Source organism: Scedosporium apiospermum (genome assembly GCF_000732125.1).
Source record: "Scedosporium apiospermum strain IHEM 14462 chromosome Unknown SEQ_SAPIO_0143, whole genome shotgun sequence".
Lineage (NCBI taxonomy): Eukaryota > Fungi > Ascomycota > Sordariomycetes > Microascales > Microascaceae > Scedosporium > Scedosporium apiospermum.
Window position 1 is genome coordinate 1,331,480 of NW_015971844.1, and position 13,246 is coordinate 1,344,725.

Genomic DNA, 13,246 nt, shown 5'->3' on the forward strand with positions numbered 1-13,246 from the left:
ATGAGTTTGTCCGGGAGAGTGGGCGTGGGGGGTTCACCGATGAGAAGCCTCAAGACTTTGAATTTTCCCATACTCGAAAAAGAGAAGAAGAGGAGATCTATAAAAGATATAAGTTCCATGGAAAGAGGATCGTATTTCTTTTCTAAAAGAGTGGCTGACGTTTGCAAAATCTTATCCTCTAAAATACTAGGTTCCGGTGCAAAACCGTATTATGCAATATCGCCCGCGACAAGCTCGACATCGATATCAATCCTGTTGATCAGCTAGTAATGATTCTCCACCGCTCCCTGGAGCTACACTGGTCCTCCGGCGGCGATATTGGCCAAGTCGTAAAGTTCTGAAATTGATGTTACAATCCAGGAGAAAGCAATGATTGGAACACAAGAACTCGTCGTCCCTGCCCTATACTAGACATATTATCATCGCTCTGAGATAGCTTCTCCGGCTATTCGCTCGGTGTATATTGGTGTTTAATTCTGGACCGTTGAGTCAAATATGCCCTGCTCAGCTCTCATGCGGCGTACCATCCATGATATTTAGATCGATATCATGGCCGTTGTCCAGTATCTTCGCGCGATGCCTCCCCCAACCAGGGCCGCCATAGTGCGAGCTGTCTTAAAAACTTCTTTCCATACCCAGTATTAATATTGTGGTTATTAGTTATTAGTTTGGGAATTAGCCTTTTGGGGCAACTTCCGCACAGATCTGTCCTTGTTAGCCTAGTCTGGTAAGGTTCTGCTGATTGAGCAGCCGCGTGACAATACTACTCTGCCGGCCGGCAAAGGATCAGCAAATGACATGTCGATCTCATACATTCACTAAACACAGAAAACTTTTCAGGACCACGAAAGGTAGTATCACATGTCGTCGTACGAAAGCTCCTTGAATAAATGACGAGAATAAAAATTTCCGAGGTTTACCGACTCGGTCTTTTTGTCCATGAGAGCTGAGCTGAGGTGTAGGAGTGGCCTCACCGTAGAAATGGTTCTTGGCAACGTCTTGAATAATGACAAGGCGACACGTCACTTTCTGCGATCAGGGCGTCATCGCTCAAGTGTCCGGGTTCGGAACTGGAAGCGAAGTGGGCAAGGCTTGGGTGTATCAAGTGTATCAAAACGTAAAATAACACTTGCAGAGGGTAAAAAAAGAAAAAATAAAAAATAAAAATAAAAAATAAAATCTCGCTCCACTTATGAAGTAAAACAGAGTCTCTTCAGTCATGTCTTTGTCAAGCCTGATCAAAGAACGAGAACGGTCGTTCTCCAGTGTGTCTCATCCTCGAAAAGCAATGTTGAGCAGGAACAATAAGATTGGGACCCCAGTAAATGTCCTTGCTCTTCCTAACCGGGTGCGTGGCGTGGAAGCTTCGTTCAACTGCCGCTTCCAGGTTAGCTGCGGCAGGTGGAAACCCCTGTCCACTACTTCGGAGGGTACATACTATGAAGTCCTTTACTGAGGTTGACCGATCAATCCTTTGGGTGAATCTAATCTATCGAGTTATTGATCAATTGATTGATGCAGGTATTGAGGTTATAGCTTCATACAAGTACACCAGCACACAGAGTTGGAGCTGAATGATAGGAGTCGGACGCGTTTAGTCTTGCTGCCAAGGATGTACGAGGTACAAGGTACGGCGACGCCGCCGATCTCACCCACCATTCACCGCCCCCCGCTTAGCCTGGGGCTTGTGCTGTCCCGGGTCCTTGGTAAAATCCTAAACATGCTATCGGCGAACTCCTGTTGGTCTCCTTCCATTCCGGAACACTACCCGATCGCCCAATAAAGACACGCCGATCGTTTACCTAATTCTTACGGGGGACGCAATTGTTGCAGCTGGCGACAATTAATCTTTTCGGCTCGGTTACGTGAGTATTATCCAAAACATTAATTTTTCAACCTCTTGTCCTTGGCTTGGTTTTTGAGGACGAGAAACGGCATCGTAATACTCATCAAATATGCTGATAAATCCCGAAAACCTTGCTTCGTCCGATATTTGGTGCTTGGTGACCGCCGTCAAGTCTGCAGCCCCCGCTTCAATACCTGCTGAACTTGAGGGTGGGAAAGGGGACTAACAGCTGGGCTGAGGTGTTAATAACGTAATCTAGGGTTGTCGTGGGCTGGCAATTGATGTCAAGTGCGCCGGATCCCGACTCGACAAGCGCACATGTGGGTGACCGTTTAACAGCGCAGGGCTGGAACGTGCTTCAAGTTAGCGCTGGGTACCTCGTCAACACGCCTAAGTGTGCGGTGTCTCTTGGCATCCAGTCTAGACGCCACAGATGCGTCATGTTTGCCGAACATCTACTCATGCCAGATCCTCTCACTATTGCAGAGCGAGTATTGATGGTCGTCTCTCCTGCATGGTGACCCAATCCCACCTGACGTAGTGGCTTGTTGGCTGCAGGTCGTAGCCTGCTGCGCAGAGGAGGGGGGTTGCCGACCCCACTGATGTTCCCCCCCAGGTGCATTTGATCACCATGGACCGGCGGCATCTGGAAATGAATGTGGTTGATCCAGGCGGTGGTAGCTACGCCCAAGAGCCTTGATGTTCCCGGAGAGAGGGGTCAAATTTTAGCCACTTTCCTTTATGATAAAATGTTCCTGCAATTAAATTACGCTACGCGTGGCAAAGCAACCAAAGAAAATAGAAAAATCCGAGAAGCGCCGAGTATTTTTTACGTATGAGAAATCATTCATTGATCTGAATCGTTGAGCTATCCGTTTCTGGACAGGGGTGAAGGCGGCTCGCACTGGGAGGAAGCACCTGAACGTCGCTGCGTGAAGGAGGGGAACAAATTTTCAATTTTGATGGATCCCGGATATGCTTGGTGACCACAGAGTTGCATGGTCCACCTCGATCGAAGGTGGGGCCGCTTGGGTCGATTCGGCCGCCCTCCCGAATGCCACCTCGGAGCCGCATATGCTGTGTACTTCACAAGTTGAGTTGGAGACTCCTTCATACTTTCGTAAATTTCTCACACTCACGTACACCCCAATCTTCCATTTTCCTTGGCTAGAGTTATATTCTTGAAATGTATCTTTGGTTACATTCATCGTACAGTTTCCAATAAGAGGTTCAGACTCAAAATCCCCGCCAAACGCAGGTAGGTTAGAGAGTGAGTATTGTCCAGAAAAGAAAGACAAGGGCCCAGCCAGACTCCGTGGCAACTTTGGAGACACTTCCAACAAGCCCAGTCGTTGTCAGTAGACCAGTTTTCACCACACCCCATCCCGTGAACCCAGCTATGGATATTTCTCACCTACCTCCCGCCTCATGCACTTCAATTGTTCTATCACATGGAGGAATTGAGTATCAATTAGCTATAGCTTCTGTCCACTCAAGGATTTTTATGCCGCCCTGTAGTTTCCCGTGACTTTATCACCAGGGGAATGTGTCATTCGAGCTGGTTCCTCTCCTTTCCTCTTCCCTTTCTGACCCCTCTGCCTTCTCCTGGCTATATTGCAGTCCTTTGGGGGACGCATTAGCAAACCTTGGTTGATGTGATATCGACAGCAGGAGGACTTCTGTTCCATGGCGCCTCGAGCTGTGGAGGGTCCACATTCAGCTCTCCTCAGCCATTGCAAAATTGCACGATCAATTCATCAGGTCTCTGCAAGAGGAGGACCCTGCGATACACCGACGCTATCATGAGCCTACTGTATGGTAGCTAAAGGAATGATCCATGAGTTATATTTTTTTTTCTCTTTTCTTATTTTATTTTCTTTTATTTATTTATTTATTTATTTATTTTTTTCATCCAGGGTATTGTTAGTCTTCTGCACAGATCAATACCCCTGGTTAAACTTTGTTCTTAGGTTGTGCTTATTAAGGCCCTTGTAAGGCCTAAAATCTCCAAGTCCAGGGTCGTTGCCAGCGCCCAGGCCATATCAAAGTCAAACGAGGTCGATCAGATTGTGGTATCATTATACCGAAGCGGACTACTTCGTACGCGAGGCGAGGTGAAAGAGAGAATGAGGGTGAAATAAAAAGCAAAATCGTAGTACACAGGTGAATGTGGAACGAACATGTCAGACGAACCGGGGAAGACCTGTGGCCCTAACAGTTGAAGTCAGACAACCTGAGATTAGCGGTGGTGGTCGGTGTTGGGGGCCATTTCCGGACATCAATATCGAGGTACCTCAACTTTGACACCTCACTTTTTGCAATTCAGCATCAATGGCATTCAACATTGCATCTGATTCATTGGACTCCAAGCAATCTCAACTTTTGCGAGTCCACAAGTCCATTGATGGCGGATTCCCAAATGGTACAGTGGTACAATGGTACATGGTACAGCATTGATGGTCGCACCGTTGCGACGACAGCCGATCCAGTGAGCGAGGTAGGAAGTAGCCAGCTGGGCATGGGGGTGCTAGGGTGTACCTGCATCTACACCAACCCAGTCGGGTACGGGAACCTCGAAACGATACAAGTCTACACCCAGATAGTAGGTCACTCGCATTTCGCTCTATCCCCATCCAAGTCCCCCAACCCCGACTGAGCTGGGACGGCCTCCACCCTACGTTCACCTAACGTCTTGTCATGCCGAGCGTAGATATCCCACACAGCACTGACGTGCGCCAGCGTCGCAATGGCTCAACGCTCCAGAGTAGTCTTGTCTAGATCAAGCTGGTTAGGGACGTCTCTCGAGAGTATATATTAATACCCTCGGTGCTGACCTTACCCGGCCTCCTCAAGTCACTAACCTCCGCACTCGTCTATCGTATCTCCTCCACGAATTGCCATCATCAGTTAGTCTTATCTATACTCTCCAGCCTAGGAGCTCGCCTCCCTACCTAAACTACCAAACTCAGTCCTCACAGCCACTATCCGTTGCCTCGCTTCGGCCTCGTACGTATCAGGACTAACCCGGTACTAGCCTAGTCCGTACCGGCCCCGCGCTGTCAGGTCGCTCGCAGTGGTCCCTTCTGCATTAAGCTCGAGGCAACACCAGCTCTCCCTTGTGTCTGCATCCTAGGAAGGCGCCTCTATCCTAGCGTACATTTTAGTGCGAATCGTTACTTGGCTTTAAGGTATTAGGCCATCACACCTTCCGCGGTTGCATTGCGTCGACTGTATCCCTCTTTTTCAAAGCCGACACGGCCGTTATCCATAAGACCAGGCGTGCTTCCGGCTGGATCTAGACCCCGACGACTTCCGTTTCACTCTTTGGTCTTTGCGCATGTGACGTTCTGACTGGCTGTTCCAGTTTACTAGTCTGGTATGTCCCTTCTGTCTCCTTTCCGTCACTAGCTGCACCTTCAGCTTCTACTAAGCGGAGCCCCCCTGCTACTTAGCTGCTTAGCTGCTTAACCGCTGCGTAGGCGAACCACAATCCTTCAATGTTGGTTCCTCTGCAGCTGTCTCGCAGCAACTCTGCTTGTGGTGGTCCAGTTTATTACCAACCGGACCACTAATGTGGCAGCCTGACCTTGATCAATGTACTCAATCTTTTCAATGTTCCCATCGCTCAACCTTTCCAAGTACATTGATTTCACCCGGTCCTCGTCTCCGAGTCGATTCTGACAAACCACCATCTTTGGACTACACACTTAGACACTTTGCCTTAGTCTACTCGCTTTCATCCGTGCTCCGGACTTCCATCCACCCCTGCTAGCTCATCACCCAACATGGCTGTTCCGGGAGGATCCCAACAGCAATTCCACCAGGTATGTCCGAACCCCGCCGAAGTGACGTACCCTCCACAAAGGCGGTGGACTGCCATCTGATCCTTTTCCTTTCCCGTGGCGAGTCATGCAACCCAGCCATGCACCGAGGTCCGCGGTGCATTAACCTTGTTCGATCTAACTATCCTGACAGAACATACAGGGAACTCAATTCGATCTCTTCGAATGGCACCCCAAGTTCCAGTCGTGCCTTCGCTACTTCCTAGATGAAGCCCAATACACCCCGCCCGTTCAGGTCGTAGCCTCCTTCATCAACATCCAACTTCCCTTCCAGCATCCGATCCATCCCGTCTACTCCTACAGCCCAACGGTGGGTGCGCCAGGCCCTGCCGCGACCCCGCGACCAGCTGCCCTCGGCCCGGCCCCCGCAAAGCGCGCACTCGTCCCCGTGAACGTCACTTTGATCCCATACGTCCGCCGCCTCATAGTTACCGGTTTCGATTTCCCCGCCGTCCTGCACGGCTTCTTCGGCGATGACTGGGCTGAGGGCATCGGTCCAATACACGAAACCGAGCGCAAGAACTACCTCTTCGCTGCCAAGAGCGAGAACTGGCTGAAGGTCAAGGCCGACTATGATATGGCCGATGGCCAGTACGTCCCTTTCCTCAAGCCTCTTCAAGAAGTTACAGAGAAGGAGATCCAATCTGCAGAAGCTACCTGGAGCGAGTGGTTGGCTATGCAAGACTGGATGCTTGGCCCGAGGGCACCCGATATTACCAGGGCTAGCGGAGTCCACATCAAGCAGGAGAGACGACAATAATGGAGTGAGTGATTTCTGGAGAATGAACAAAGGCATTTGGAAACTTGATTCCCGCAACATAACGATTTGAATGCATTCTTTCTTTCATTCCTTTTTTTTTTCTTGGGCGCGTAGGCAACTACGACGAGGCCGACACTCTATGTTGAGGATAGGCATATTCACGATACCTCCTAGAGATAGTGGGATGGAGTTTAACAGATGGTCTTCACAGTTGCGAATGTGTCTTGTAGACAAGACCTTCGCAAAGAGGGGTGAGAAGCGCTGGAAGAGCCGAGGAGAAGGAAGGCGCTTGCCATACCCAATTGGAGTAGAAGGGTTCGAATAACTCACGCTGGATGGAGAGCTGGATCTTATGTTCTTATTTCTGGGAAAATAAAGTCGGTCTGTGTTTCGTTCACAATACGTTCTTGCGCTTCTCTCGTGCTAATCTGACTGGGTTGAGCTCGAGGGCCGGTAGTGCTCGAGAGACCTCGATTACTAGTTTTTCGTTTGGGAAAAGTGTTGTCAAGATACCGACAAGATGCGAACTTCAAGCCTGGGTATCCATGGTAGAGAAAGTCCGATCGGGCGTTAATATTCTATTTAGGACGTCCCCTGAATTCGAAGGACTAGAAACACACACACTGTCCATACTCCTCGTGCTCTTCAGAGAACCCGATTGCTTGCCTGGTGATTCCGATATCCAGTTCTTCCTTCGTAGTTAGTGACTAGATAGTTGGCGTTCTCGTCGGCTTCTCTACGGTCCCCAAGAACGCTCGTTCCAGGAGGGGCAGACAGCAGTACAGCATCCGTGGAAATGATGGACATGGGCGCGTAAACTGGAACGAACATGGCTTGGACGGATACTACTACGTGTGGCGAGCACTTGAACTTGAACTTAGACTTGGACTTGGACATCAATCAACGACCACAAAGCAACAAGTGCCTTTCTCTTCGCATTCAGAGCACTCCTTCGTACTCTCGCCTCACCGACATCTCTAACTACATTAAGGGAGAATAGGGGGGGTTCAGAAGAACCCTCGACAAAGCAGAAAAACACCAAACCCCGATGAAACCCATCACCCTCCCCCGAATTTTTTTTTGTGTGCGTCGTTTCGTCCACACCTCTTTTGCAATCCCCTCCATAATTTGCAGAACCCCATGACACCGATCAAGAAAGAGAAAGGAGTTATGATGCACCCAGAGTATATATGTCAGAAGAGAAAAGACAACCATGATCCAAACGTCAATAAAAAGTAAGACGCAGAAGAGAAAAATAAAAAGTAAATGCATCGAACTTGACCTAGACCGTGACCGTGCAGTGACCGTGATATTGATAGAAAATGGAATTGTAAAAAGAGAGAAAGGGTGTTGGTGAGGAGTAAGGAGTGAGGACAGAACCAGCCTTGAGCATAGTAGGCAACTGTTGAAGTGTTGCTTGGTATTGCTTATGCTAGTTGAAACCTCTTCCGTCTTTTCTTCATCCAGGATGAACAAACACAGTGAGCAAAAAAGGAAAAAAAAAATATGAAAAAAGAACTCCTATCATGCCGGAGAGAATACAAGAGGTCCGAGAGTAGTCCCGATGACAACACTAATAAAAGTGACAATAAGTCTTCCAAGCAGAAGTCATGACAATAGAAAAACACATCGAAGCCCAGGAAGGGAGAGGTGAAAAAACGTAGAACCCTCGCCTGCGCCGAGAATGATGAAGATGCTTGCCAAAAAAAAAAAACGCTTAGTTGAGGAAGCCTTTACATGCCGCCGTACCGCAGAGACAGGGAATCCGATCCAAGCTTCCGATCTCCCGTTCGAACTTGTAGTCGTAGGTCAACTCCTCATCTACGAAGTAGTGTTAGTTAAGAAACGCAAATTACCATAGGATGGGAAGAATACGGAGAATGGTCACTTACTCATGGCTATATCGCGAAGCGCATAGATGACGATGCGCTTGCTGCCATCGACTTTGATAATCTTGGCAGTACAGTTAGGCATGCAACTGTGGTTGATGAACCGTGCGATGCCTCCCTTCTTCGTCGCATCAATCACCGTATTTTCGTCGATACGGAAGAGGTAACTACTTCCAATGCCACTCTTAAGGTATCTGTTCTCTCGGATCTCGGCAATCTGCTGTCGAACTTCCTCACCCACGTACTCGATAATCATGTCGTCCTTGGGGATATTCTCCATAGCATAAAGGCCCCAGTTGTGGATGGCAGACCTGGCAAACTTGACGGGCTTCTTCCGCTTCTTAAGCTGGTTGAACTTGAACACGTCCGAGTCCTGCCCCAGAGTCTTCTTCTGATCGTTGAGATCGGCCACAAAGCGTCGGTTGTTGGCACGGTTGGCTCGCGAGTTGCCCTTCGCGAGGAGCTTCTCCGCCGCAATCTTGGCAGCTTCAGCGGCGGCCGCAGCCAGGTCCTTCCCGTCCTTCTTGACACGCGCTTCACGCTCTTCTCTGGCCTTTTGTACCTTGATGTGATGGGGAAGATATTTCGACTTCTCCGAGTTCAGAATCTTCTTGATGCCTTCCGTCCGGGCGCATCCAGTGGGGTTGGGAACGTAATAGCCTTCGATTATGCCGACAGGACGATCAACAGAGCCATCCACGTTGTTCAACTCCCTAATACGATTGCGCTTCCAAAGCCACAGCCCTACATCACCCAAATCGCTCGGCTTGTGCTTTTTGCACAATCTCGCGACATCAGGCGCATCCCTAGAGCCAAGGGAGAGCTGTTCGAAGGCGCTGATTTCCAAAGCAAAGTCGTCCGGTAACTCCATGGCAGGTTGCGGCTTGGTAGGATATAAGTTCTCGTCTGGAAATGGCTTTTCAGGTTCTTCGGTCACCTTTCTCTGGTCATCACCTACAGCGGCGTCATCAGTCAGTGACTTTTCGGTCTTGACACTGGCCACTTCCGCTTCTTGCAGTTTTCTAAGGGCTTCCTGCTCCTCGAGCAACTGCTTCTTCGTCTTCTTCTTGGTCTTTGGAGCCTTCTTCTTTGCGCCCTTCGCACTAGGAGGAACTGGTGTTTCGGAACGTGAGGGTGTCTCTTTGTCCTCGATTATCTCGATAGTTGGCGGTGGCTCCTCGGAAACATCCTTGGACGGTATGATAGTTTCAACGCGATCAAAGGTTACACCGAAGAGTTCTTCGTCCGATTTCTTCTGTCTCTTTAGGGCAGCCTCAACGGATAGACCCAATTTCCGCTTTCGTACAGCGGGGCCAGTATCGTTGATAACGAAACTGGACTCGGTCATAGAATCATCATCCCCTGGGCCCCAGGAAGCCAGATCATCCTTGGAGACTTCATCATCGGTACTCATTCGGCTTCGGGGACGGGATTCTGGTTCTTCTGTGTCCCTGGTAAGGGACGTCCGTTGCTCATTCTCATCGTCTGACTCGACGTCGCTGTCTAGACCTTTGAGGCGATAATGGAGCGATCGGAATGCGTTGCGAGCTGTAGGCGGCCGTTTGCGAGCGAAAGGATCCGTGAACCCGACATTCCGCTGTCCGGCGCCTTTGGCTTTCCGGATACGAGGCAAGGCTGACACTCCTAGGCGTCCCGTGCGTCTTTCGATAGGGTCTGCTCGGGAATTAGGGGTGGCGGCCCGTGAGCTGTCGTCGCCATCTTCGAATGAACCCGCTAATGGATCAGTTTCCGGCCCTTCCAGGTTAAGCCGTCGTCTCTTGGCACTGTGGTTGACGGGATCCAGGTAATTGAAGAGCGCCGGCGCAGCTACCTTCATCCGAATATGCTTGATGAGATGCTCCACCATCTCCCGACGGACAACTGCAACGGCTTCCATCACTGGATCAAAGTTTTTGGCCCGTTGTTTCTTCTCTTCCTCGATATCTGCCTCGACCTCGCGACGTTCACGATCTTTATCATGCCTCAAGCTAGAGTCGGTCCTGAGTTTCGTGTCGGGCGCCGGGGAGCGATTTTGATTTTGCGTTGACGATCCGGATTCGCGGCGAGGCGGTCGTGGGAGTCGCAGCTTCATGCCCATCTTGTACGTAAAAAGATCAGTGTCGTGAGCGGCCCTGTAACACTTCTCCGCCTCATGCCTTCCGTGACTCGTATTCTGAAAGATGATGAAGTAACCCGATCGATCGAGGCGAATATCTTCGAATCGGAAGGCCTTTAATCGCTTCTTCATATGGGGAATAGTAGTCGCCATTACGGGTACGAATGTTTTCGAGATGAAGATGTGGGGGTCATCGGCGACCTGCGGCTCTATCGGTTGGTCTTCGATGAGGGAGAATCGCTTCGACTGAGAGAGAGGGGCCCATGAAGGGGCAGCAACGCTCCCTTGCCGTGTCGTCGAGGTTCCCACGGGAACCTGCCTGTGCGCGGCTGGGCCTTTGGGTGCCGTCGGAGGGGGTGCCGGGACGCCATCTGAATTACGAGGGCCAGCAGAAGCCGCTCGCGAGGCTGCAAGTGCCTGCTCTGCCTTCTCCCTGCTTTTGCTTAGGACCTCTTCCAGCATGCGACCACTCTTCTTGCCTTCAGGATCGAATTCTACACGAATTCGGTTCGCTTCAAGCCGGCTTCCATTCAACGACCTCACGGCTCTTCTTGCTGCATCGGCACCCGGGATACCGGCGGGCCATTGCCGGCTGGGTCTAGCATCGCGATACCTGAAGGTTGCAAATCCAAGGTAACTTCCGTCCTCAGGATGCAGCTTGTTACTGCTCTCTGCAATGTCGCCGAAGCTGGAGAACAAGGCGGTGACTTTCGAAAATGATACAAGCGGATTGAAACCAGTGACAACAACTTGGGTTGGCGGCCCGGGCCCGATAGACGTTTTGGGGTCAAAAGGATACGGCTTCAGGTTGTAGGGCGTATGTCGGAGGCGAGCTTTGGGGAAATGGAAGTCGACATTGATATAGTTGAGCCTGCCACCCTTTGCCAGCCGGGGGTCTACAGGGGGGGCGTCATCGTCCTAATTGCCGAAAAAATATTAGCTTCATGTTCACAGAAAGCATTGCGATGACGCCCCCCCTTCCAGTATAGAGTGGGTGGTATATAGTATCATATATGTATCACGTACCAATCCGAACTCCTTGAATTGTGGTTTTGTGTCTTTCTTCGACGACTTAGCAAGGTTTCGGTCGATTAGAGGGTCATAGATGCATCTGATCCCCTGAATTGCTCGAGCAGGATTTCGGGCGGAGACGCGACCGGCATATACCGATGATTGGCCATTAGTCGACACTGGAGAGTCTGTGGCGTGGAAGTAACCTTCTCGTGAGGAGATGTCGGGATTATTAGGATGCGATGGCAAAGGCTTCGCGACAGACATGGCGGCGGAATGTAATGGGGAATCTGAGGAGGTGGGGGGTGAGTGAATGGCGGCGGGTGGTCGAGTGGACGCACTTGGGGCGGCCTGGAGAGCGGAGGCGGGGGCGCTGAAGATGGAAGAGACAGTGCTAGCATGAGAACTCGCAGACCTGGTGCCATTAGGAATATCACCAGGAATGGACTCGCTATCATCAGTCGGGGGTAAAGAGGTATCCGAAAAAGGCATATCTGGGGGTCGACCGAGGCCGTCTGGCTGGTCGGCCCGCGACGAGGCGTGGGAGGTGAAAATTTGAGAATTTGGAGATGGCGTTTCAGACGATTCGTGCGATTGCTTCTTCGCCCTCTCTGCTCTTTCCCGCTCCGTCATGCGGTCTTTCACCGCTCGAGGAGCCGCAGGAAAGAACTGGGCGAAGCCCGCCCCCCCAGGCGGGCGAGTCATCGTGAGAATTGCGCAGTTTCTACCTTGGCCGCCGTCCTCCAACCATCATACCCTGAATAGTCACTGGTAGTGAGGACCATACAGGCCGATTTAAGCAAAAAGTGGCGGATATAGGGAGGAGGTACGCGAACTGGTAAGGCTTCACGCGACAATGTCCACGGTGTCGAGAAAACTTGGAAACCCGGGGGCAGGGTGGCTAAATCGGCGGGTAATGCAGTCGCGCAACGCCAGGGGACGAGAAAATTAGGAAAAGGAGGCCGAAGCCGTGTGATGAATTAATGAGCGACGCGATAGGTGGCGCTGAGGGCAATGGCGGGAGCGAGTAAAGGTTGAGGTTTGAGACTTTCATGATGGAGAATTGTCTAGTGGTCAGGGATGACAATCCACTTTTGAGTGCTTGGATTGCAACTGCAGGGGCGCTGGGGTCAGACTGCGTCATGTGATACTTAAGGTGGAAGTACCTTTTCCTCATTTCTGCTATTCAGTCTCCAATACAGTACCTTCTGTTTATGTACCGATACAGGCATCCTTAACGCGCCCATCATTGGTCGGGATTTTGTAATCACGTGACTATGAGGCACATCGATTCGGTCATGATTTCAAGATCTCAGCCCAGCCAGCCAGAACCCCTTCCCTACTTACACACTTTGCTCGCCTCCGTTCGACTATTGCCGACTTTCTTCCTCGAATTCAATTGCATCTCGTTTGGCCTGCCGTCTACAGGAGCCGCTGTTCCTCTTTCTTTCCTAGACATGGTAATATTTGGCAGCTATAGCGAGCAAAAGAGTCTCCGGCACTCGTCGAATACTACGATGCTGTCCGTTAACAGCTAAGCCGGCGAAGAGGCATTCATACAAGGCGAAAATAGATATCTCCGGGGCTATTGCGGCAGGGATAATGTGCAAGCGAAGGAGGAACATCATGAACTTTTCCACGATGGATGCCCGATTGCTATACCAGAATCCGCAAGAGAAGCTCGCATGATGAGAACGGGAAGAGTATTCCGTATATTTATCACAAGTCCTTCGGCACTAGGATACCTATCCATGTGAACTGGGAGAGCGCATTTAAGTTCGC

At 50.6% G+C, this 13,246-nt stretch overlaps 2 protein-coding genes across 2 annotated transcripts; one reads left to right on the forward strand and one right to left on the reverse strand.

Annotated features, from left to right (window-relative positions):
* Positions 1–5,631: 5,631 nt before the first annotated feature.
* Positions 5,632–6,448, forward strand: SAPIO_CDS9660 (uncharacterized protein; the record flags this gene model as incomplete). The annotated part of the gene is made up of 2 exons (XM_016790995.1): positions 5,632–5,670; positions 5,831–6,448. The coding sequence occupies 2 exons, from the start codon at positions 5,632–5,634 to the stop codon at positions 6,446–6,448; spliced, it is 657 nt and encodes a 218-aa protein (XP_016639505.1).
* A 1,717-nt stretch (positions 6,449–8,165) lies between these two features.
* SAPIO_CDS9661 (Histone-lysine N-methyltransferase, H3 lysine-4 specific) lies at positions 8,166–12,169 on the reverse strand (the record flags this gene model as incomplete). The annotated part of the gene is made up of 3 exons (XM_016790996.1): positions 8,166–8,269; positions 8,341–11,371; positions 11,480–12,169. 3 exons carry the CDS (start codon positions 12,167–12,169, stop codon positions 8,166–8,168), a joined length of 3,825 nt encoding a protein of 1,274 aa, XP_016639506.1.
* Between the last annotated feature and the right edge of the window lie 1,077 nt (positions 12,170–13,246).